Below are 26,406 nucleotides of genomic sequence, written 5' to 3'. Positions count from 1 at the left end.
TGAACGTTTCAGAACAAGTAAATGGCCTAAGAGTCAAATGAAACAAAGATGTAAAGAATGAAGACAGAAGAGTCATGAAGATGGGATCCAGATTTTTCTAGACCAGGACCTGTCTTTTAAGACTCAACTCAAAACATTTCCTCTGCAGGGATGTATTTCCTGCTCCACTGGACAGAGTCCATAAATCTTGGAGGTATGTAATTCTATTGTAGCATTTCACCTACAGACAGAAAGAAATTCTGTCTTTCTCATTAGACTGAGAATTCCTTGAAGGCAGGAGCTGTGTCTTACTCCTTTTCAAACATGCAATGTCTGGCATAATACCTGGCATATAGAAAATATCTGCAAATGCTTGCTGAATGAGTGATGGGAAAGCAATTTGAGAGAAATAACACAGTCTACCAGTGAAGGCAGAGTCTGGCAGTGAAGGTAAATGAGAGCAGGGCAACTGATGCTGCTGAAGCAGAAAATAAGTAGGGAATCAGTTCCTCCAGAGTACAGAAACAATGTGATTAAACCTACAGCTTTAACTTTAAAAAGCAGGAAGGACGATTCTCTCTCTGCATCTTGAAGGAAGCCAGAGAGGATGGGTGTACAAGATAAAGTAGCGTAGCTCAGATAGCCCTACACTAAATAAGTCAGGAAGTTAAAGACTTTGCTGAGAATCAGGTACAAAAAACCAGACCTAGAGCCTGAAGAAAAAGTGAAAGGAAAAGAAAGAGTATTGGGTGGGAGTGTGCTGGTGAATCAGTAAGAGATTAAGAGATCTGATGTTCCATCCTCAGGCATTGTTAAAAGCAAGTTACCACCATCTGACTCCTTTCTGTAGCCCTTGAAATAACAGGTTGCATGGATCAGTCAGGCTAACTGGAACTAGTTACCAGACCTGGGACCTGAAACTAACTGGGGTCACTGATCTCTTCTTCTCCTGAACTCTCCTTGCACTTCCTTTCCACTGTAAAGGCACTTGCTATAGTCTATCCCTAGCGCAGCTATTCATCTTAACCTTGGTACCCTGTAAAGAGTTGAGGGCAAAGACTGTGTCTTATTCACAGTGGCGTTGTGCCTTAGCATAATACTTTGTACATAATAGAGGATATCTGTACCAGGCACACACCTAATACAGCATATTTCACATCATAATGTTTTTGTTTGCTTGTCTGTCTCCCTTTTTAGACCATGAGTTCAAGGTCAGGGATTGAGTTGATCTATGTCTCTTCTTATGTTTGGAACTTAGTAGCTGTGCAGATGTTTACTCAATCAAAGGGTGTTAGAAGGAATGCATGGATGAGAGAATGAATAAAAGAGAGCAAAATATGGGGATTTGTGAGGAAATCTAAAATGATGACATACTGCACAGGCACTACATTTTGTCACTTACACAATCATCAGTCTCATCCTCACATCAGTAAGTGTGTGAAGTTGGTGGGAAATGATGCTAGGGGTTGGGGTGGGGGGAGAACCTGTTTTCAAACACGCTGTAAATATTTGGAATACACATTCTGGATCTTATGTAAATCTCTAGTTTCTCCCTTTCAAGGGTACAGGGCCTGGATGAAAGGGCAAAGGGTCCTGCTTTGTCTACCCTTATTGGGTACATGTTCAGAGGGTAAGGAAATAGCACCCCCCACTCTAGTACTCTTGCCTGGAGAATCCCATGGATGGAGGAGCCTGATGGGCTACAGTCCATGGGGTCGCAATGAGTCGGACACGACTGAGCGACTTCACTCACTCATTCACTCACTTCAGAGGGTAAAGAATCCGTCTGCAACACAGGAAACACGGGTTCGATTCCTGGGTCAGGAAGATCCCCTGGAGAAGAAAATAGCAACCCACTCCCGTGTTCTTGCCTGTAAAATCCCACGGACAGAGGAGCCTGACAGGCTTAAGTCCATGCAATCCCAAAGAGTCGGACAGGACTGCGCGACTAACACTTTCAAACGGGATAAAGTGTTACATCAAATGCGGTTCCCATTTTCTTGAGGATTACAATCGAATGTTGACATTGAGGTCGGAAAAAAAAAAAATGGTGAAACAGCATCGAAACGGTAGCGGATCAAAACAATGGAAATCCACTGCTCCCCTCTTTATTTTTTAGACGGGAAAAATAGCTACCTGAAGGAGATCTTTAAATTTTCATCGGTTTATTAAGGCTTTTTGTTGTTGTTGTTCTTTTAAACCACTAGTTAGCAGTCTGTGAGCCCAGGAGAAAAATAACAAAAGCTGACCCTTATGGCATACTACGGAGAAGGCAATGGCACCCCACTCCAGTACTCTTGCCTGGAAACTCCCACTGACTGGTGGGCTGCAGTCCATGGGGTCGCTGAGAGTCGGATACGACTGAGCGACTTCACTTTCACTTTTTACTTGCATGCATTGGAGAAGGAAATGGCAACCCACTCCAGTGTTCTTGCCTGGAGAATCCCAGGGACCGGGGAGCCTAGTGGGCTGCCGTCTGTGGGGTTGCACAGAGTCGGACACGACTGAAGCGACTTAGCAGCAGCAGCAGCATGGCATACTATGTGCGCAAGCATCATTCTATGTGATTTACATATCTCAATCCATTTCTCTTAACCACCCTATGAGATAGATACCACTGTGATCTCCATTTTCGATGTCTCGAAACTGAGGGACAGAGGTAATACAATGTGCTCAAGGTCATTGAACTAGAAGTGGGGGGAGCTGAGTTTCAAACCCACGCAGTCTGGCGTCATTCATTAAAGGGGAAAAGTGCTCAGTTCAGGTGTTGGGTTTACCTGTGCGAATTATGAAGAAAATCACTTATCTTTTCGGATTGTGAAAATCTCATAACTTATACAGGGCCTGGTATACGTCAGGGGCCCTAATACACGGTTTACTGGCATTATCTTATTTCTACCTTACAATAAACCCGTGAGCTACTATTTTTATCCCCATTTTAAAGATACACACAAATTTAAGGCACAGAGGTGAAACATGATTGGCCCACAGACTGAAATCCAGGCAGACTGACTCCACTACCAGGTTCTCAGTTTTTCCTGGCAGTAAAATGAGAGAATGGAGGACCTGAAAGAGATGCCACGAGAGTACAATGAAATAATGGATGTGAAAAGGCCTCAGTGAACAAGTGCAAGGGATAAGGCCTACCAACTTGAATCACTGTTGAAAACTGGTTACCCAGGGCCCCTGGTCAACGGTTTCTAGTCCCAGCCCAGTCCCTTCTCCGCCCAACCCACAGCGATATCTTTAAATCTCTTTCTTCATCTCCTAGGATTCTGCCCCCAAACACTTGGCTAAGCGGTGGACCGGAGAATAGAAGGTACGCGCGCGAGCAGGAGGTGGGGCCTGCTGCCTGGATCCATCCTGGGGGTGGCTTCTACACATGCGTCCTGGCTGGGCGGCTTCAGCTGTCCCCTCTGCGGCCAATCAGGGCCCGCGGCGCGCTCGAGACGTATTAACGCTCAGTGTGTCGTTGCGTGCGAGGGGGGCGACGTAAGGGCGCTCCGCGAGCCCGTCTCTCCTCGAATGAAAGGAAACAACCTCCGGCGACAGAGCCCCGCTCCCAGGCGCTGCCGGAGAACCGAGATCGACTTCTTTCTCTTTCCCCTTATTGGCGCTTCTCCCCTTCCCTTCGCCTCTGGGCCCCGCCGGTGAGTCCCCACGGTACCCTGGGGCCCCCCATTCTCTGCCCAGCGGGGAAAGACAAGGAGGATGGCGGTGGCCAGGCCGCCGCCCCTGCCCGTTGTTAAGGGGGACTCTTGGTGGTCTCGCTTTATTGTCAGGGACCCCAGAAGCGCCACTCATTGAAGGCGCTTGGCAAAGAGGCTGCTGAGAAAAGTGCTTCGGAGGAGCCGAGGGAGACGTTAGGCTTAAGCCTAGACTTCGGGGGAGGGGGCGCGACATTTAAGGAGGACAAAATACAGGGAATTTTTAGTCTTTCCCATCGCTTAGGACATATTTGGGGAGGAGGGGGACTCGCAGTTTGGGAAGAGTGAGAGGAAAAATTGTTAGGATGACAAGAAGGTTAGCCTTTCGGAATGAGGAAAAACTCCGGGGTGGGGGGAATTGGGGGTGAAACTGAGATACGAAACGAAGACTATTAGAGGGCGAACTCTTGGGGGGAGGAGGGTTCAAGAAAGTGGTAGGGTGATCTTTTCCTGGATCCAGGAGGATTGGAAAAGGACAATTAGGGGACCCTGACTTCACGACCGAAAGGAACCTGCTAAAGTATTTTAGTGGAAGATAGTTTTGCGAGTTTATCTAGCGCTTGATTAGAGGGAGATCTTGGAGTCTAGTTTGTACTGAGGAATAAATAACGGAGAGGATCCGGTACGTTCTGTGTACCATCCTTTATTATATGGACGAGCAGCTCGGCATTCTTTTGAAATTTCTTCGTTTCGATATTCTGCGTGGAAGTTGAAAAATCCTTTATTTTTGAAATGCCTTTTCTTTTCATCGGCTTACTACGTAATATCAGGTCTTCTTCATACAGTTCAAATTCTTTCTCTACCCTTGGGTTTGAAACAACTGGAAAATTCCTTCAGTTTCCTTTTGAATAACCGCAAAAACAGTGCGAAGCATGTAACAATATCGTGCAACCAAATTCAGGTGCCCTTCCGGTTCGTCTCTTACTCGTTAATTTCTCTCCAGTGTAACTGATAGAAATACTGCTTCTTGGATCATGTTTATATATATATATTTGATCTGTATATTTCAACTTGCTTGCGTGTGGAATTGTTTGATCTTCCGGAACTGCAGTTTTTGTTTTGTTTTTCTATGAAAATGGTCTTTCAGATACCAGACATTGAATGAGCTCTCGAGTTGGTTCTTGAAGGCTCTCCTTGATGTTTCAGGTTATTGCCAGCTTGGTGCTTTACAGCATCTTGGAAAATCAGAAATGCACTGATTGCTTCAGCCTAACTAAACAGGCTTTTCTATTTTTTCAGACAGTGTTTCTCAGGCATCTTTGCCTATTTATTTGTGCTTTATAACATTATTCATAATGCTGTATTTCTTTTAAGGAAAAGGTCTCATTGTTGGGCGAAAGCATCAAAGTTTGATCTCTGCATGCCCGGAAAAACCTTTTAGACTAGAACTAAAATGCCATGTATTGTATGGATCATTATGAACTTAATATTGGTCCTTGGAATGCCCTTTTTCTCCTTAAGTAGAAACCACAAATGTGACAGCATTAGATAAAAATCTATATTTTTATGATAAAGACATTTTTTGCTAGGAGTCATTGTTTCCATGATGTTCTCCACTTCATGTTTTACAAGGAGGTTGTTAAAAAAATTAGCAAGATATGCACAGATGCATTATTTGAATTTTAGTGGAAAAATCCATTTAGTCATTGCACGTTGGGGAAAGTTTTTAATTGGTTTGGTGCACTTTTGTATGCGTTTCTGTTCACTTAACAAATTATATTTAAACTGATTATAGAAAAGATACACTAGAATATTTTTGAATGCAAAATAAAGTGTACTTTTTTTTCTCTTTTAGATTTTGGGGTCTTTGATATCTAGTAAAGTAGATATCAAAATTAGGATGAGACATTTATCTGTTTATAAACGGAAAGAGGTAGAATTCAATATGGGTAGATTTTAGGGACACCATTTTCAGAATTAATTTTAAGAATAAAGAATTTTCTAATCTAGGAATTTATCTTAAGCTGATTTTATAGCTTATGCTGGGGTTGTACAGAAATTACACATTAAGATGTCTGTATAGATTGGATTTGTAGTGGTGCCATCCTTTCAACTGGCCAAGGATGACCGGAAAAAATGCTGAATACATTACAGTGCTTTCAGAGTGTTTACTGTTCATTGCACAGTAGTAAAGAAAGCTAATTTAGAACTCCAAGTAGCAAATTCTGGTGCTATTTATGAATTTTGGTGTTTTGCATGTTTAATTCTAAAGATGTTGGCAGCTATATTCTTGATAAAGCAACTGAACACATATTTGCCTGAGCAAATGCAAACACACTTCCCCTTTTGTTTCTTTTGTTTCTCTGTTATGTTCTTTTTTTTTTTTTTCTTTAATCCTAAAAGTATTTGCTGCCTGTTTTCAATCAGTTTCACAGTTTATAGCCAGTGCTGTGAATACAGTACTGTTGTAAAGTATCCGATGCCATTTGAAAGGGGGAGGTATTTAAAATTGTTGATAGCATTAAGAGTTTGTTAAACCCATCAATGTAGAGACTGTCAAGGCCTGTGAAGTTTCGTTACACCGAAAAACCTAGATAAAAATTGATGAGAAGACCTGTTTCTTTGTGACTTTATGTTCACTTTTCAGTATTTGTGTTTTTATATTGTGAAGCACTGCATGGTTTGCAGCTACCACCTTGCTGGCATCCAGCTGCTGCCGCTCTGTTGGTGAACAAGCGCTCCTCAGAAAGACACTGTGTAGTGTTAGTGAGTCCATGTTTTCAGCATTTTATGAAAAGGTCCAAATATATGAAAGAATGGAAAGAATTTAGTCAGTTTTAAGATAAAAAATTGAGATTTTATTGGTTGAAATGTGTGTTATGGTAACCTAGGTCCTGAGCTACTTAGTTCTTTTGATTTGGGAAAACGGCACAATTCAAGTAACTGATTTTACATTTGTTTTTGTTCTTCTGAAGAATCCATGTTGAGACTGATGATCTAAATCTGAAACCTTCCATGTTAGAACTTTTCTTCCCTTTTTTTGTTTGACTATACTACCTATAATTATAATTTTGACTAAATTGAAGGCTCATTCAGAAAAATTTCCCACCCTTTATACAGTATTACTAATTTAAGTATGAAAGTTACTGCATATAGAACACCACTGTCAGTTTGTAACTTTAATAAGCAGACTTTTGGAGTAAATCTCAGAGTCAGATAACATAGTTGTTTTTATGAATGATTGGTTCTTAAAGTCTGTGTTTTTTAATAGACTGCGGTAAAACTTAAGTTTTCCTTTACTTGCAAAAGGAATACAGTGGCAAAAACTAATAAAGATGTATAAATGATTTTTTTAAACTTGAAAAGAACTCAAATATTAAAAATAAGTGTTCCAAAGTCATGGTTATGTAAAATTTATTTCTCATTTGTTGGATTATCAATATGTGAACTTTACAGAATTGTGCAATTAAAGAGTTCTGTTCACTCTGGATATTGTGTAGTTCTCAATGGTTTTTGCTCTGCTCTTAGATATATAATTCTTTGTCTCCTTGAAGGGGCACCCCGGTATACATGAAAAATATTTTTCATTAATTATGTCAGCAGATGACTATTTTAATTTCACACATTGTTCATGTTTTATTTATCCATGCAGAAGTAGTTCTAATTATTTCACATGTCCCTTAATTGAGAGCAGTTTGATTTTTCCCAGTTACTTCATTAATTTATCTTTATGCATAGATAGTACACTTTTTAAAATTACAGAGGTTTCAATGTTCATTTGTCTATACTAAGTAGCTATTTTTAATTACACATATTAAAACCTAGGTCAAATATGAAACAATTTACATGAATGTATAAATTGATTTTTAAAACAAATTAACCATTTTGTTGCCCTTCTTATCCTCTGTAGCTTTTCTTGAGGCATAAAGTGGCATTCTAAAGGCAATTTAAAAATCATGTCAAGCTCTGTTGAACAGAAAAAAGGGCCTACAAGACAGCGCAAATGTGGCTTTTGTAAGTCAAATAGAGACAAGGAATGTGGACAGTTACTAATATCTGAAAACCAGAAGGTGGCAGCACACCATAAGTGTATGGTAAGTATGCTCGCGGCAACCAGGAGACCTGAAACCGGGAGAATCTTAACAATGAATATTCCTGAATACTAAACAGAACAACAACAAAACCAGTTAAACGGCTAAATGGTTCCTCACTAATGTTGTATCATTTTTACTTTACTATTTCCTTTTAAATTTAGCATCTTATTCACTATAAATTACGTTTCACTGTAATTTCTTTTTATATGAACCTTAATTTCTTTTAAATGTAATTTATAGCTGTTCTCATCTGCTTTGGTTTCATCACACTCTGATAACGAAAGTCTTGGTGGATTTTCTATTGAAGATGTCCAAAAGGAAATTAAAAGAGGCACGAAGCTGGTAAGTTGCTATTTCTGCCTCTTGAGAATAAAACTTATTTTAAGCTCATTAAGGAGGAAATTGCTTATTTTAAAGTGTATTGCCTTATTAACTGAGTGTAATTTTTTTTAAATTGCAGTCTTATTTTTCCCCCCAAATCAGCAAATTGCAAGGCTAGTTTTAATTTGTCTGCCAATGAACAAAAAAGGAGTAAATCAATATGTATATTTATCTTTTTTTCCCCAAAAAAGTATTAAAATCTTTTTGCGAGCTGTGTTGACTTAGAAACAAGCAGTTTGCTTAATTTGAATGTTTTATGTTAAAGTCATCATTCAAGCTTATTTTTAAAATTATAATTCTGAAATGTTTTTACTTTCCATGATAAAGTCATTGTGATCATTACAAATGAAGATGACAGAACCCTTTCAACAAGAAAATGTTACCAGTGTCTGAACAGCATATTTTACTGTGATTCAGTTATACAACACAGTATTTATGACTTTGGATAACTTTTGGTGAATTTTACAGTTTTTCTGAAACTTCACCAGTGTAATGTTCCTGCAGTTGTCTTCGCTACCAAGTAACCAGTTTGGCAAGATACTGTATTGTTCTGGTGGAAAAGTAGTATTGTCTCAAGTGGTATTTGATACATTATAGTTTACATTGAAATAATTTCTTCTTTGGTTATTTTTCTCTTCTGAGCTCTTTATTGAATCACTATCAAGTGTTTATTTTAAAGATGGGTTTGGCAGAACATATATCTATGTCCTTAGACACTGAGTAATCTCATACTCATAAAGAATCTTGATGGGAAGGAGGGCTCTCATTTTGATATCGGGAATAATCTATTTTGAAAAGTAGTCAGTTTTCTATAGTTTAAAAATAAAAGCAGTATGAAGAAGTTCAAAGAGAACATTTGAGATTTGTTTTTAGGATCAGATCAGATCAGATCAGTCGCTCAGTTGTGTCCGACTCTTTGCGACCCCATGAATCGCAGCACACCAGGCCTCCCTGTTCATCACCAACTCCCGGAGTTCACTGAGACTCAGGTCCATCAAGTCAGTGATGCCATCCAGCCATCTCATCCTCTGTCGTCTCCTTCTCCTCCTGCCCCCAATCTCTCCCAGCATCAGAGTCTTTTCCAATGAGTCAACCCTTCGCATAGTCTTAAACTCTAGAGTCACTATAGGCAGAACTGGGAATTCAGAGGCCAGACATTTTTGTTGTTGTTGCAGTGAGACCTTAACCATGACAACATTTATCTTTCCCAGCCCCAAAACTGCAGATAACACTAGAATGCTCCATTAAAAAAAAAAAAATGTGATCTTTTTTTCATTTGGTGGTTTTAGATTTCTTTATGTTACTGTGCTTGCTGAGTTTTGAGAACCAGAGCAGTATGTTTTTATTTCCTAGTCCTTAAAAACCAATTTGGATACAAAGACAGAATACTACTAACTCGAAACTAGTTGTACTGTAACCCTTATCACCCATTGTTTTTTCCTTGGCTTGATGAATATTCATGGAAAACGTGTCTACACCCTGACTTGTTAGCATTGTTGTTATTCTATGCGGCTGCTCTAGTCAGAACCGGAGCAGTTTTGGTCCCTGAGGTTACTGTGTTACTAACAAATGCGATGCCTATTTTTATAAGAAGCAGCAACATACATCTATCAGTATTGCTAAATTCAGTGGAGACTTAATTTACTTAAATTAGGTAAAATTTCCCCTTTGTGCAGACAGCATCAGAACTTTGTACAGATTTCACTATTATAAATTGTCTTGATTAATTTTTAATGGCAAGATGTAGGGAGTTAATTTTTTTGCCCTAGTGAGTTATACATAACTAAGCTTATTCCTTGATCTAGGGAGTAGAACAGTACTGGAGGTTAAGACCACAAGCTGTAGTAACAGACGGGGATTTGAATCCCAGCTCTCTTACCGACTAGCTGGGTGACTCTGCACAAGTTCTTTACTTCTCTAAGCCGTGTTTTCTTCACCTGCCTAAAGGATATAACGACAGTCCCTGCCTCCCAGGGATATTGTGAGAATTAAAAAGAAACTGTAGAGGACCTAGCATGGTGCCTGCACATAGTTAAGATTTTAAAAATGGCAGCCCTGTTGTAGTTATTGTTCATAAGTAATAATAAGACCCTGCTAACATTGTTGTAGGCTAATGAAAAGCCTACTGGGTTGAGAATTCATGAGGCCTGTTTTGCTAATAGCTGCCACTGATACATTATGTAACTTTAGACAAGTCATTACCTTATTTGTATTTTTACCAGCAGTATAAATGGATAATGCTGTATCACTGCTTGCTATACAGTGATGTTGCATAACTAAAACATGCTAGAGAAGATGTAAAGAGTTTTACCTTAGGGAAGGTTTTTTTTTTCTTTTCTTTTCTTTTTTGACACTCCCCAACCAGGGATTGAACCCGCTCCCTTGGCAGTGATATAGCAGAGTCTTAGCCATTGGACTGCCAGGGAAGTTCCTTAGGAAAGGTGTTTTGCAGCCTAAATTTTGAGGCTGTGGGCATCCAGCCTTGAGTAATAGTGGCAGAAGGAGAGAACTTTTGAGCCAGGTTTGCATAATTTACATAGGGCCTAGGACTAGAGTAGCATTTATATGTTAAATTTTGAAATAATTTTTAAGTCTCCTTTTTACCCTTAGTTTTGGCCCTTCCATTATATCATTTTTACATGAAATATTACTGAGTAACCAAAATTCCAGGTTTTGGTTTTCTTCTTTACTTTTCCCTGTGTAGATTTATCTAAGCAATTAAAAGGGCATAAATCAGAAAGAAAGACAAAAAGTGAAGAGTTTCATGTAAGTAGGTAAACTGTGTGAAAACTAGATAATCAGCTTCCCTAATTGACTTTTTGGGCTTCCCTGGTGGCTCATATGGTAAAGAATCCACCTGCCATATGGCAGAATCCCCTGGAGGAAGGCATGGCAACCCACTCCAGTATTCTTGATTGGAGAATTCCTATGGACAGAGGAGTCTGGTGGACTACAGTCCATGGGATCACGAAGAGTTGGACACAACTGAGCAACTAAGCACAATTCACTTTTTAAGGCGTTTTATCTTGTGAGTCTGTTTGCCCTGGCTCTTTTTCATCTAGATTCCTAGGTGAGAAGTGGGTCAATATCCATTGAAAGTAATGAAAGGCAAGAGTGCTGGTCCATAGGTCCTTTTAAGGCAGGTTCCAGTCTGTATCTCGTGCTTGCCCCAAAGAAAACCATGAAGAGAAGAGGCTTGGATGTAAGGTGTGAATATATAGGTGGCCAGGTGCGTCAGAGTCTTGAAAGGATGGGAAGCCACAAAAAAGAAGGGTACAGGTGGCTAGTTTCTGTGTTCTTGCTGCCATAGTCCACTTTCCAAGATTATCACGTCAGCCATAAGAATTGGAGAGAAAAGCCATTCTGCATGAACATGTTTATCTCTTTTACATCAAGACATTTGCCAGCATATAAGGTTTTTATAATTTGAAAGTCTTTTTGCAATTAAGACAAATTGTTTTTTCCAGAATGGTTTCTAGTTCCTGTTGAATCCATATGTGGAGATACAACATCTGTACCATTTACTCTTATTCTCCAGCTATCTAGCCAAGAAATGCAAATTTCCAAGTAAAATTATGAGTTATTGTTGCTGTTTTCGTTTTGTTTAAGGAGACACTTGGGAGGAATATTGAAGAACATACTCTTGATGAATGGAGCTAGGTGTTGAGATCGTTAAGAGTATCTATGCGGGAATTCCCTGGTAGCCCAGTGATCAGAACTCGCTTTCACTGCTGGGCCCAGGTTCGAGCCCTGGTCAGGGAACTAAAATCCATCTCCCCCCCCCAAAAATATCTACATCAAATAATGAACTGTTTTAATTGGTACCTGTGTCAAATGTATCAAGAACTCTTAAGACCGAAAGGGGTTAAGAAGCCATTTCACTTTCCTTCCCCTTAGGCAAGATTACCTACAAGCCATATAACAGATTTTTTTTTGTCTATCTTATATTTAAATATATTAAGAAATTGTGATTCTACCCAAGCAAGCTGAAACAGGACCAGTATTATATAACACTCTTCACAGTTGAGAAATTCGTCCTTCTATATAAATCAAATATCTCATTTAATTTAGAGTCATTTATTCTAGGTCTGTCTCTTTCCATTAAGGGAAGTATTTTTTTTCCTGTGTTAAGAATGAAAAGTCCTTCATATACTTGATAACTATCCTCAGATCATTCCTAAACTTTCTCCTTTTTAAACTAAATTTTTCTCACGTCTTGAGAAATCCTCTGAACATTTTTTCCTGTTTTCTTCTTCAGTAGCAGAGATAGCTAACATTTATTGAACATTTAGTATGTGCTAGGGACTGGGCTAAGTACTTTAAATACATGATCCTTTTTAATCCTCACAGTCATATTGTGAGATAGGAAGGTATTTAGTCTCACTTTACAGATTAGGAACCTGAGGCTCAGAGAAGTAACCTGACTGTGATCATATAGCTGGTAAGTGGCAGAGCTAGAATTTGAATCCAGGGCCAGTTAACTCCAAAGCCAGAACTCTTAATCACTAGGCTATACTAGACTGTCTTTAAGCTCCCTAACCCCAAATCACATTTTACAATTAAAGCTTAATAGTTTTCTAATAAAGATGGAAATAATACTGAATTTGGGACATTATCAGGCTGCTATTAATATAGTCTGTTAATAGCATTGTTAGTTTTTAGAACAAAAATCCTACCTACATACTATCTAAGAATATTCTGAGTCTCTGTTACTTGCAAGATATTTTTAGTAGCCTCTGAAAATAAAAAGACCAATTCTATAATTCTACATATTGACTTTGTTGTTTACTCACTACCAGTTGAGTGCTTGGCACCCCAGCGAAACAGGATATCTGGTTTTGAGAGATCATAATCTAGATATGATCTGCATATATGAATCTGCAGTATGACAATTTATAGATACACCTTTTTATTTTGTGTGGGAGGAGTCATGCCAATTTAAGTAGCTAAGACTATATCCCAGAGATGGTAAGATTTAAAAGGGAAAAAAAGTATGAGTCCATGAAATAGGTTAACTATATGAGAATGGGCCACTGAGACTGGCAGTAATAGATTAGAATTGAGAAAGGTGGGATGATTTCAGGGTCTGTAAACGTTAGACAGGATTTCAAGTCAGGTAAGAAGGGAAGGGAAGGGCAAAGCAGGATTTTTCAGGAGACAAGTGATATACATTGTGGAAAATGAAATACAATAACGGCAGCATACTTGTCTGCTGTACCTGGATGTCCTGCAGGCATCTTAAACTCAACCTGTCTATTCCACTGTTCATCATCTCCCTGCCCTGAAACCCGATTCTCTTTCTGAATCCTTTATACCTTCCTTCCATATTACTCACATCGATTCTATTTCTGGGATGTCTCAGCATTCTTTCTTATTGCGACCCTATATCCAGTCTTCCTCTTTCCATCCTTCCAGCATACTGCTGGTAATTACTTGATCTCTACCTTTATAACCTAATACCACTCACTCCCTGACTCCAAACCTTTACTGATTCCTTTCTGCCTATAGAATATCTACCCTTCAGAATGCATAACTTAACCCACCATTTCCATTGTTTATCTCATCCCCTATCTCATTCTAGCTGTTTCCTGAATATCCTCCACTTGTCCCCCACTGCTGTGCATGTACTGACGTTATTCATCTCCTAGCTGCCTCTCAGAACTCTGGTTTTTGAGTCCAACTCGACCTTCATCTTTGACACAGGGTTTGACACCCTGCATTGTATTTGTTACACGTGCGCAAGCCTTTCTTCTCCACTGTGTTGTGAGCTCTGGGAGAGCAAAGACTATTCTTTTTGCCCAGCATAGGATTAAGTGGGGGTGGGGGCTGGGGAATGCATGGAAAACACTTAGCACGGTGCTTGACATCTCATTTGTGCTCAATTGTACTCTATTAAGTGGGCACTCCTTAATTGGCTGAATTTGAAGGAGGGAAGGGCTTCAATGGGACAATAGTGTGAAGCTTTAATAATGGGCTAGGTGTAAATTGCCCATGGAGATAAGAGTATAGGCATAAAATTCCTCTGTTTTGGTTAATCAGTGTTTTAGTGTTGTTTGCAATTCTAGCTGTTTGAAGAGGAATGAGAGAAATCTAGAAGGAAAGATCGGGTTGCTTATTTGTTCAGGATGGTGAAGAGCTGTGTATGCCTCAAACAAGGGCGTTTCCATGTTTCTTCAACCTTCACTCTCCCAGTAGGGTGTTAAATTTTTGTTGTTTTCCTTAGGCATTGTATTCAAAGCCTCTATCCAGAGTCTAGAAATCATCTGTCTGTCCATTTATCAGATACTTAATTAAGCACCTACTTTGTACCAAGCACAATGTTAGGCACTTTGTATGCGATCATGAATACATGTACTTTAGCCTAGAATGTAAAGAATGCCACAGGAGATCTGGGAGAGAGGACCATAATTAATTTTACCTGAGAAATCAGAAGACTTCAGAGAGAGTGACATTTAAAGTGTGTTCCACTGGGAAAATGATACTGTAGAACTCAAAGAGGGAACAGTTTCAAGGAGGAGGAAGTACTTTTTAACAAGTACAGAGTAGTAAATGCCAGTGCTATGTTTTAAATTTATTTTTTAATTGGAAGAAAATTGCTTTACAATGTTGTGTTGGTTTCTGCCATACAACAATGCAAATCAGCCATAATTATACGTATATCACCTCCAGTGCTATTTAGAGTATGTGGCTTATTTGGCATTCATTAAGGGTAAAATGAAGCACCCAAAGTGTATAGAATGTTACCACTGCTTACTACATACAAAGAAGCACAAAATGCCCACGGACTTAATAGTGCTACTAAATCCTTAGATCAGGGATACTTAACCAGCAATCAGAAAGGAGGGTGAGTGGGTTTAAAAAGGTTCCCAAATGATTTTTGATGAGCACTCAGTTATGGATCATTGCCTTAGGACAGGGGTTGGCGCACTTTGTATAAAGGATTAGATAATTAATATTTAAGGTTTTGCTAGCCATATTGTTGCAGTTGCAGTTATAGACAGTACCCAAAGAAGGGAGTGTGATTGTGTTCCAGTAAAACTTTCTTTGTGAAGACAGGAGATGGGCCGAATTGGGCTTGCCTTAGAGTATTTTGGGGGGAAAACAGGTAAGTTTTTTCCGGAAGATTTCCCTGGCTTCATCATCACCTGTGTAACTAAGTGTACATGCAGCATGAAGGTATTCACAGAGCTGTGAATTGTTTTCAAAGTTCGGATGATGGCATGCAGATTAAATGTGCACAGATATTTTACCTGTCATTTATAAAAAGAAAAATAACTTTGTTTTACTTTGGAGGTGACTAAAGAGAATAAATGTGAGGCCAAAGAGAAACTTCAAGTCTAATGGTGGAGAAAATCAGGCCTTTGGCTATTACTGAACAAATTAATATTTTAAAAATTCAAATTTTTTTCTCCTTTGCCTTCATTTAATACTTCTTTGCAGTTGAGAATACTGTAAATTTATGTCATTATGTAATTACTTGTGGTAATGGAAGATAACCTAACCAATAATATAAAATAATCTATGTCTGATTTGGGGGGGATGTCTTGGTACTTATTTGAGCATGGATTTTTGGTGTTCACAGATTAAGTATAGCAAGCAGTATGGCACTTTAGAGTACCCTCAGCCTGTAAGACCTACATCTTAGAAGAGCTTAAACATAAAGATCTGAGCTCCGAAAAACTCTGAATCTGAATCTTTCAGATAAGTAAAACAAATTTCAAAAGCTCCAACAAGAGAATTTATATTCCTCATAATGTTGCAGGATGGGGGACCCCTTCCAGGGCCTGAAACTGGGCTCTTGTCTAACACTCGGAAATGAATTGTCCGAGGAGACACATGTGCTGACAAAGCAAGAGATTTTATTGGGAAAGGGCACCCGGGTGGAGAGCAGTAGGGTAAGGGAACCCAGGAGAACTGCTCTGCCGCGTGGCTCGCAGTCTCGGGTTTTATGGTGATGGGATTAGTTTCCGAGTGGTCTTTGGCCAATCATTCTAATTCAGAGTCTTTCCTGGTGGTGCACGCATTGCTCAGTCAAGATGGACGCTAGTGAGAGGAGTTCTGGGAAGTGGACGGACACGCGGTGTCTCCTTTCGACCTTTCCTGAACTCTTCCGGTTGGTGGTGGCTTATTAGTTCTGTATTCCTTATCAGGATCTCCTGTCATAAAACAACTCATGCAAATGGTTACTATGGTGCCTGGCCAGGGTGGGCAGTTTCAATCGTAAGAATAATGATGATTCATAAAGTTGGATGGAGTTGGAGTATGTGATATTGAGAGCAAGGTCAGGAGACTAGGTTAAGTAAGAGCTTGATAGGCTTACTTATTATTAGTTCCTTGCCCTCTGATTTCTAAAAGACTTCTGAAATTATTTATTCAGTAACTGCTTAGATTTAGTCTGTCACTCTAGTAAAGTACTTTTCAGTGGCCCTGTTTTTTAGAAGCACTTGGAGAATTTAAGGTCCTAATCTATCAAGTTATTTTTAAAATGACTTAGACAACTTTAAGAGTTCAGTTTTGCTTTCTAGCTTTCCATTTAGACCTAATTATTTTATTATTAATAACTAGAGGTAATGTTTTCTGTTATTAAAAAAAAAATACAAAGTGACAAACACTAGTGTAAGGTAAACTGCTCTCACTTAATTTTTGTCTCATCTCTTCTGTGAAAATATCTTAGGTACCCTAGTCCCAACTCCAAGTGCTTCTGGTATTTTTTTCTCTACAGACTTTTTTTTTGGAAATCTGTTGCATTCTCTGTATTTTGTAGCAGTTTTCTTGGAACAAGTGTCTTGAGATTAGTAACTCCTTGGCTATGAGAATTTATACCTATACACTTGTGGTCAGTTACTGACATACATAGTAGATACACAGCAATTGAGCAGGGCAAACTAAGTCTTAGAACTTGTCTTCAAGAGCCTTTTCTTTCTACCTGTCCTAGAAGTTGGCATCTCATTTGTTTTGCCTTGTCTCTGTCTGTGGTCTTGAGTTTTTCCCTGTGTTTCCCCCATAGCTACTAACAAAGCAGTATTTGTCTTTTTATTACTTAAGACTTCTTCCTTCTGTAGAGTGAATTTCAGTCCTGGCCTTGATCAGCTGACTGAGGAGCAGATAAGTTCCAACCTCGGGCTCCTGCAGGACTTTAGCTAAGTCATAGTCCTTTCAGTTCTGTTCATCTACTCTCATGCATGACTTCGTTCCTCTTTTGTTTGTGGATTAGCTCCTTGAGACTCTGCTTGTCTGGCCCAACTGAATATTAATATAGTATAGCTTCCCAGAGAGTAGAACCCTGGTTACCAGGGGCAGGAGGAGTCGGGGAAATGGGAGATGTTTGTCAAAAGGTACAAAGTTGCACTTAATGTAGGATGAATAAGTCTAGAGATCTGTTGTACAACATGATGACCATAGTTAATGATACTCTGTGGTATCCTGGAAATTTGCTGACAGTAGACTTCAGGGGCTTATACCAATGCACCAAAAAATGGCAACTATATTGGAGAGAGGGGTATGTTAATTAGCTCAACTATAGTAATTATTTCACTATGTATATGTACATTAAAACATGCTGTATATCCTAAATATATGTAATTTTTATTAAAAATTTTAAAAAAGATACCATGTTATGCAAACATCTGTTGAGTCTTATTTTCTAATCTCTCTATTTTGGAAGACAAATTGTTGAATTTGTTAGGTCTACTAGATAGCAAACTGAATAGAGGGATAAAAGTAAAAGAAAAATCATTAACAACAAAGACATTTTCACCTCTATTTAAAGAACTTGAAATCAGGGTATAGGCAGGATAAGCTGAGAATTGACATTATACCTATCCTGAAGACAGGAAGTTGGCCTTCAACAGAATATTTGATATGTGTATTTGGTATGTGGGAAAAGACCTTTTTTCAAGGAGGAAGTCCACCATTGTCCTTGAAAAATGTGTTCCCATCAGGTTAACTTGCATTTCACCACATTTGAGAGCACTCTGACTGCAGTGCAAGCATGATGTTAAATGGCAGGTTAACACACTTCTGGTGAGGGCCCAATAGAGCCTATAACTGATTGAAGGGCAAATAAATGGTGTGTGTAAAGAGGAACACAGGATAACATCACTCTGGTCCAGCCAGCTAGTAGTGCCTTGCTGTGTCAGGGCAGGGGTTATTTTCCTATTATTCAACTGTTTTTTTTTCCAGTAGAAGTCCTCTCTATTTTATTATCCATATTTTTTTTAAAAGAAAAGAATACTAGCCACCTATCTAGTTTCCAAACTTTAATTGGGATTTTTATGTCTTTAATTGTCTTTTTATCTCTTCCTCATTCTCTCTGCTCATTCTCTGCCCCTTCAACTGGATTGTTCTCCATTTTACCTTTTCAAATCAGACTTTTAAATATTTTTTAGACGTACTTGAAGATAAGTAGTCAAGTCTGCAGATGTTAAAAACATGAATGAGAAAAAAATATGGTATATGATATTAAAATTTTCAGTAACATAGTAAGTTTAAAATCAAAATGTTTATTGAGTGCTACATGGTAGTCACAGTGTTTATCTTTCAAAAAACTTGGTCTAGAAGCAATCAGTAGATAAAATCTATACATTTACAAAGATAATTAGTCATACAAAGAAGTAAAATGGTAAGAGCCAAAATGAATACGCTATCTTAAGTCCCATAGGCGTTCAAGGGTTCAGCATAGCAATGATATGGGTTGCAACATAGCAATGATATCTTGAACATAACAGTAGTGTTCCCATTCTGTACTCACAGGTATATAAGCAAATTTACATTTCATATTTAGTTTTATTCTGGATAATATTTTGGTATTTTCTTCATACCTTCCCAGAATGTATTTACAAGCAGAAATATCTGCTGGTATATGAATGCTGCATAAAATCTTGTAAATTCTTTCTTTTTCCTATAAATTCTAATGAAGAAAAATTCCTACTCCTAACCTTGAGAAGAATCTTCCTCTCTGAAAACATTTTTATTGGTATATCTTCCTCTTTCCTTTCTTCCTTGAGAGAAACTGACAAAATAAAAATGAGAATAAGCTTTTTCTCACTCAAAAAATTTATTTGTCCTGAGTTGCTGTAGTTAACTGGTTATACTTTAGGCAGATTTGAATTTATAACCAACCAAAACACATTTTGATATATTTTGGTATTTGGTTTCCTTCTCATTCTCAATAAACTGAGAGATGGGGATTGAAATCATTTGCTGGAGTATTCCCAATGGTTTTAAAATAATTTTTCATATACAAAAGTAATTCGCCCATTGTAGAAAAATCAGAAAATATAGGAAATTATGAGACAGAAAACCAATTAGAGATACTCACTCAGCATTTCACTGTTTTTACTTTCACCTATTTTCAAAGAATAAAGTTATAAACATAATTGGGGTCATAATTTGCATACCTAACTTTGTGTCCTGTTTTTTCACTTGATATTATGCATAAACCTTTTCCCATGCCATTAAAATGTTTTTGAAAAGAGTAAAGAACATTCCTACATATGGTTGTACTATAACTTATTTAAACATTTTTCAATGGCTGTTTTCCACAGGTGGTTTTACATTTGGAGTTATTCTAAATAATTCTTCAGTGAATATGATTGCATATAAATTAAGTCTGATTTCTTTTGTAGACTAGGTTAATAAAAGGAAAAATACTGGATCAGAGAGTATATACACTTTTAATAAGCTCTGTGATAAATAAGGCAAGTTGCTGTCCAGAGAGTATACCAATTTCCAGCAGTATCTGAAAGTGGCCATCTCACTATATGTATGCCAGTGCTGAGCTGGTACGGGATTTGTAACAGTACCTCTCCTTTTATTTTTGCTTGCTCATTGCATTCAATATTTTCCAAATGTACCTGTGCAAACCCATTTTCAGTGTAATTTCGAAATGAGCTACTTTCAGTACAGCTCTTAATGAAGTAGTGGTAATGTTCAATTTATTAAGTTAAAAACCAGGTGACTCATATGTATAGAATTACAGAGAAAAATATTTTCACATAAGCATTGCAACACTGTAATGGTGTCTACACTTGGTTGGTATGAATGATTTTTTAATTTTCTTTGTGCTCTTTTGTGTTTTCTGCAATTTCTATAATCAGTCTATGTTTTTTTAATTAGAAGTATAATTTACTAAAATAATAGAACCTCATAAGCTGAGTACAAATGTTCCATGTCCTTAACAATTTATAAGCCACCCAAAAGGATTTAACAACTTGCCTTGCTTGATAATTTGGCACAGTGTTTCTTTTTACAGTATTGCTTTGAAGTTTCTGTATTTATTTAAGGAAGTGGTGTATTTCTTTAGCATTAATAATGGGCACTGGCCCTCGTGTTTTCTGGGAAGTACCTGTATTGAGAATGTTTCTGTTTCTGACTTATATAGGAGTCTTTTTTAAATGATAGCTTGAATGAAAGGTTGAGTGTTTGACTTGCTTAGAGAAATAGAAGGTATTTTATTAGAATTTACATTAGCCTCTTGGTACACCAAAATTACTTAGGGGCCAAGTAAAGAGGAATGAGAACAGTTCCCAATGAGGCATCCCTACCAAGAAACAAAGTGAACAGTTTTTAAGATTTACCTTCCTGTGAATTTATTTTGGCATGGCATTTATAGCTTAGGAGAGAGCCTCATTAAAAGTCCACTCATAATGGGCTTCCCTCGTAGCTCAGTGGGTAAAGAATCTGCCTGCAATGCAGGAGACCTGGGTTTGATTCCTGGTAGGGAAGATCCCCTGGAGAAGGAAATGGCAACCCACTCCAGTATTCTTGCCTGGAGAATCCCATGGACAGAGGAGCCTGACAGGCTCCAGTCTACGGGGTCGCAAGAGTTGGACTTGACTTAGCAACTAAACCACCACCATAGTACAGTATACTATGATATGGTAATCAAAACCACTAACAGTCATCGTTATGTACTTTTCTTAAAGAATTTTTTTCTAAATTTAAATGTGAGCTAGTTAAACAATATGAATTATCCAGTAAAGTCAGAGGTAAATTGTATTAAAATATGTTGAAAGCATCTGTTTTATCTATTTGCTTGAATTCATGATGTGAAAGGTAAGTAACAGGTTAAATTAAAATAGATGAGCATGTTTTCACAATCAGTTTGACATCATAGAATATTTTTAGGGCTTGAGGGATTTAAAAATCTACCTAATTCTTTTATCTTCTTTCCCTCCCTCACTTGAAATTGATTTTACCAGGTTCCCAAATAGTATGTGAGATTTCTTTTCTAAAAATTCTCCCTGATAAGTGGAAATGTGAAGGACAGTTTTTTCTGGTATGAGCCATTTTCCCCAGTTACTCATTTCCAGGAAGATCTGGATTGTGAAAAGGTCCACAGTTTACATTCCTGCAGCATTTCAGATTTTCTCTTGACCACAATACAACAGTAGCATCAATAATATTCCATTAATTTTGTCGTTGTTTAACATGGGAAAAAATACTCCCAGTAGAATTTTATTTGAATTATTTCTAGGTGAGAAATATAAGAAAAATAACAATATTAGTTACAGAACTTTTCAATAACCAGTTTCTTTTCCTTGACAGAGATTTGCTATGCCTCTAACCTGATATCATAGCTGTAGCAAAAGCACACACTAATAATACTATTTTATTGTTTTGCTGTAGATGTGCTCTTTGTGCCATTGTCCCGGAGCAACAATCGGTTGTGACGTGAAGACTTGTCACAGGACATACCACTACCACTGTGCGTTGCATGACAAAGCTCAGATACGAGAGAAACCTTCACAAGGGATATACATGTAATTATTTAACTTCTCTTAGCTTTCTTAAAGTCATACTTTCTTTAGGTCTTTGTAAAAAACTTGTGCCTGATTCCAAGCATCTCATCATCCGTTGCAAAGGGTGTTTTTGGTAGGGAATTGACTGCTCCGAGAAATGGCATAGAAAGTTTAACGATAAGGTTTTTGGAATCTAGTGAATGGGGTGAAGTATACTGCTCATTCTTAGTTTGAAAAATGAGTTGGTTTGTTTACTTGGTAATTTTTAATTTTTTCGTTTCTTGTAGGGTTTATTGTCGAAAACACAAGAAAACTGCACATAATTCTGAAGGTACGTCATTCAGCTACTTTTTAATTTCAAGAGGAAATTTGAGTAAAATATGAGCGAATTATACTATATTTTCACCACAAGAGGTGTCTAAAATTGAATGCTATTTGAAGAATTAAGAAAAGCACTCGGGTGTTTGCTTTAGCAGCACATATACTAAAATTGGAACAATACAGAGGAGATTAGCATGGCCCCTGTGCAATCATGACATGCAAATTCATGAAGCATTCCATATTTTTCACAACATTGTAAATCAACTATACTTCAGTTGTTTTTTTTTTAAAGAATACTTAACCCAGTTCCTACAGAGGTTCAAAGCCTTTTGAGAGCAGTTTTATTATATCTGCAAATGAATTTTTATTCCTATTATTAAGATTTATAATGAAGATACTTAAGTATAGAGAACATGTTTGTTCATTTTAAATTAAGGCACTATAAAAATTACTCAAGTTATGAATGAACCAGAACAATGGGAAAAAAAGAGAAAAGCATTTGGATAAACTAATGTGAAAAGTTTACATTAAACTAATAGTGAAAAAGATCTGAATTTTTAAAGAAAACTTTTACCTTAAATTCCTGTAAAGAGTACATGGAGAATATATTTATCTTTAGGGGGAAATGATGCCAATGGTTATGGGTTTCTGTGTTCAGGTGACTATGTTAGTGGGTTGTAAAGGTAATAATTATAGAGAGTCCTTGCTACTGTCAGATAAAGAAAATGTGGACTAGAAATACTGGTACATTTTGTGATAAACAACCTTTCTGTTGAATTTTTATTCACACTGAAGTACTTTCACTCCCCTTAATATAGACATGTTCATAAGAAATAATCAATTTTAAAATACAAACCTTTAAAATTATTTTATGGTTTGTTTCCACTTAAATTTGTACAAAACCAGAACAGTCATGTTTATATATTCTTAGCCAAGCTGTATAGTTGGTCTTTAAAACGTATGGGAAAGTTCTGAAACTGAATTCTGACTTGTTTCAAATTTCTCATACAGATGGTTTTGATACTCTTACTAGCAATATGAAAAGCTCAGATTTAATCTGAGATTGTTCTATCCTTTCATTTAGATTAGAGATCTTTCAAGTTTTTGTTAGCTTCTGAGAGCATGTTGCTTAGAATTAAGAATGATTTGAGCCTGTTGTTTTAAGAAGTTGTCTCTTTTATAAAGACTTACCTAATTATCAGTGTTAGCACATTAAAATTTGTGGCCCTTTTTGATTTCTTAGGTCTTGGTTTTATAATACAAAATAGTATTGTTTTCCCTTTAGGACCAGATTAATCTAAATACTTTAGAAGTGCTGGTTAAAGACTGTCTTTAGCAAAAACTTATTATTAATAAAGATACTGGACAAATATAAGAACAGAATCTTTTTTGATTGATAAAGTACAACTGATAAACTTTATAGTGTTTTCCTTCAGTTTTTTCATTTAATTCTAGAATTGAGTTGAAAAACCTTTAGTGAAAGGTTAAGAGTAAGCTTTCTCACCTTTCATTGCTTCAGATTTTAACAATGTATTTATTTGATTCTCTTCAAAATTTTAGTGAGCACATGCAGTAAACCAAGGATTGAGACTTAATGATCTGGCAAGTGTATCAACATACTGGGGCAGGGTATTTAAGGGTGACAACAATGAGTCCTATAGACATCGCCCCTTTTATTCCCTCAGTTTCTGAAGCTGATAGTACCATCTAGTGGTGGAGATAAGTCACTGCAGACTACACAAAGTGAAATAATTTTAACCACCGTTTTGCTTTGAGAAACTTTTTAATGAGGAAGATCTAAATTCATACTTTTCGAGAGGACTTTTCTTTTAGTAGAACTGGCAGGAATACTACAATTCAAACTTAGGATACAGTTGATTTGAAATTTGGGTTCGGTGTATACTTTATAGCATATTGGGGTTCCCTGTATTAGTGACATATGTAGTGTGTGTATGTACTCATATTGTAGAACTTGAGAGCATAACTTTGCAATTTAAAAATATGGCAATTTCTATTTATTGAATTTAGACTTTTATCACGTTTATCTAGCTTGAATTTATTAGATACTGGATGCTTTGTCAGAAACAACTTCCATTTACTTCATTATTCTAATGGGAAACATATGTTCTACTTAATGATTATAATTTATGGTGGGGGTAATAGGATTGTATTTCAGGGACTGTCTTTGAGAATTGTACAGCACTAGTCTATAGAGCAAAGAGGAATTGATACCTTTGGTGGTGTATTGATCATTTGCCGTCTGTGGCTCAGTACCTACTTTACTAATACTTAAAGTGATAAATACTATATAATTCAGTCTGTTCTGTTAGCTTGATATAACATGAACTGTGTTTTGAAATATCAGATTTGAGAATCTCTGTACCATCTTCCATACTTTTGCCTTTTCCAGAATGTTATATACTTGGAATCATACAATATGTAGCCTTTTCAGCTTGGTTTCTTTCACTTAGTTGGCCTTTGTGGGGAGGGAGATTAGTTGTTAATGCTTACAAGAAAGGATTCAATGGACAAGAAGAGATTGGAGGTACAAGGAGGAGGATTGAGTGCAGGTGGAACAACTGCCCTGTGATAAGGAGAACCTTTCTACTGTAATAGGAGAGAAGGAAGATAGGTGGTTCCTATTAGGTCTGTTTTCTCTGTGGGGGAAAGTGTAGGGAGATGGGTGAGGGTTGGAAGTTGAAGGAGAAAGTTTTGAAATACTAGTTGTGAAGACCAGGGGAGAAAGTTGACCTAAAGAAGTGTAAAGTTTCCAGACCTTATTGGAGCAGTTGAGGTTAGTAACCCTGAATTTATAAAATGATGCTGTCAGCTTGTGTGACATTTCCTCCAGCAACTCGGGATCCTGGGTGTAGCACAGAGAGAGTGGCTAGTTGGTTCATTCAGAATCAGGATTTTTTCCAAGTGAGTTCAACCAAGAAGTAAAGGGATAGGAAGTTTAGAATATTTGCTAGAGAAAAATAAACTGAAAGGAATTAATAGACTGGAGGTCCTGGTAAGATTGGAGAACAATGAGAATGAAACTATTTAGGAAAGCAATCATCTGTGGTCCCACGGTATGAGGCAGTGATTTCAGAGAGAGAATCCTTTTAGGTGATTATGAGGTATCTGGGTGTGATTATAGGGATTAGGTGGTTGATGGAGGACATTAGTGAAGATTAAGGAGCTGAATGACTACGTGTTGCTTGGATTGTCCATGTGGACAGTGAAATCACCCAGGATGTTGGCAATTTCCAATCTCCATTACTTTTATTAAATGGAAATTTAGGGAGATCCTAATGTGGTATCAAGGTCTTTAAAAACCTTTTAAGTTTAGGTGCATAGAATAGATTTACTAAGTACTGGAAAGGCAGCTTTCCTCTCATCCTTGTCCTTGTTTCTCAGTTTCCAAATTTTTTCGCTGAAGGCAACATCTAGGATCAGTTTCTTTTGTGTCCTTCAAGAGCACTAATATGCATACATAAGCATATGTATAGCTAGCAGTTTTCTACCTTGCAGGAGCATATAAAAATGTTTATTTCCTAGATAGTCAGTATTAATACTTCTAGAACATAAAGTCACTCACTGACATGTGTCTGTCCCAGCTCTGCTCTTCCCTAGCTTTGTGATCTTGGGCAAAATAATTTTAACTTTTCTGAATTTACTTTTCTTCTGTAAAATGGGAGATGGGGATGATGACTGATATAACCTCATGGGGCAGTTTCGAGACGCAAATGAAATAATGCATGTAAACTGCACAGCACATCTGGTATAGTAAAAACTCAAATGTTAGGTCTTATATTTTGGGTATTTGCATTTATATATTAAATGGAAAAGGGCAAGATGTAGAGCAGTATGCTTGGATTTGCATATGCATAGAAAATAACAGCTGACATTTATTGAGCGTGTCTTATGTGCCAGGCCCTGTTCTAGATTAAGTACCTTAACTCTTTTAATTCAGGAACCCTCTGAGGTAGGTCTCAGGTCCAAGGACACAAAGTCTGTGACAAGAGGTCCAGGATTCAAAACCAAGCTCTCTACCCTTGAGATTGAGAAAAGAAATATCAGATACTACTTAACAGTAGTACCTTGAGAAGGGAGGGAGTGAATATGAAGAAAGGGAAGCAAGAAAATTAGGGCAAGAGCTGGGAGTGCAGAGCAGTTGGAATTGGAAGGTGGAAAGGAAGATTTTTCCTTCTTTCATGCAGATAATTCTTTTACAATTATTATTAAAAATGATACCTT

The 26,406-nt window shown here is 37.5% G+C and overlaps 1 protein-coding gene, 1 long non-coding RNA gene and 1 other non-coding gene across 6 annotated transcripts in view; 2 read left to right on the top strand and 1 right to left on the bottom strand.

Annotated features, from left to right (window-relative positions):
* LOC138986406 (uncharacterized) overlaps positions 1 to 26,406 on the bottom strand; it is a 146,602-nt gene that overhangs the window by 81,259 nt on the left and 38,937 nt on the right. The gene's annotated exons all lie outside the window — the stretch shown is intronic.
* The window catches only part of PHF6 (PHD finger protein 6), a 48,845-nt gene continuing 25,885 nt past the window's right edge, over positions 3,447 to 26,406 (top strand). For 2 of the 4 annotated variants that reach the window (XM_070365433.1, XM_014483502.2), the window contains exons 1-5: positions 3,448 to 3,629; positions 7,537 to 7,720; positions 7,961 to 8,062; positions 21,731 to 21,864; positions 22,131 to 22,174. In XM_070365433.1, coding sequence (XP_070221534.1) covers positions 7,583 to 7,720; positions 7,961 to 8,062; positions 21,731 to 21,864; positions 22,131 to 22,174 — 418 coding nt within the window. In that variant the 5' untranslated portion in view covers positions 3,448 to 3,629; positions 7,537 to 7,582. Of the gene's footprint in view, positions 3,630 to 7,536; positions 7,721 to 7,960; positions 8,063 to 21,730; positions 21,865 to 22,130; positions 22,175 to 26,406 lie in introns of all 4 variants that reach the window. The other 2 variants (XM_005911176.2, XM_070365434.1) reach the window with 2 other exon arrangements.
* Positions 22,304 to 22,410, top strand: LOC138986607 (U6 spliceosomal RNA). Its single transcript, XR_011463411.1, has one exon. It is a non-coding gene; the product is annotated as a U6 spliceosomal RNA (small nuclear RNA).

The sequence above is a fragment of the Bos mutus genome, chromosome X (assembly GCF_027580195.1).
Source record: "Bos mutus isolate GX-2022 chromosome X, NWIPB_WYAK_1.1, whole genome shotgun sequence".
NCBI lineage: Eukaryota > Metazoa > Chordata > Mammalia > Artiodactyla > Bovidae > Bos > Bos mutus.
This window is presented reverse-complemented; position numbering and strand designations above follow the sequence as displayed.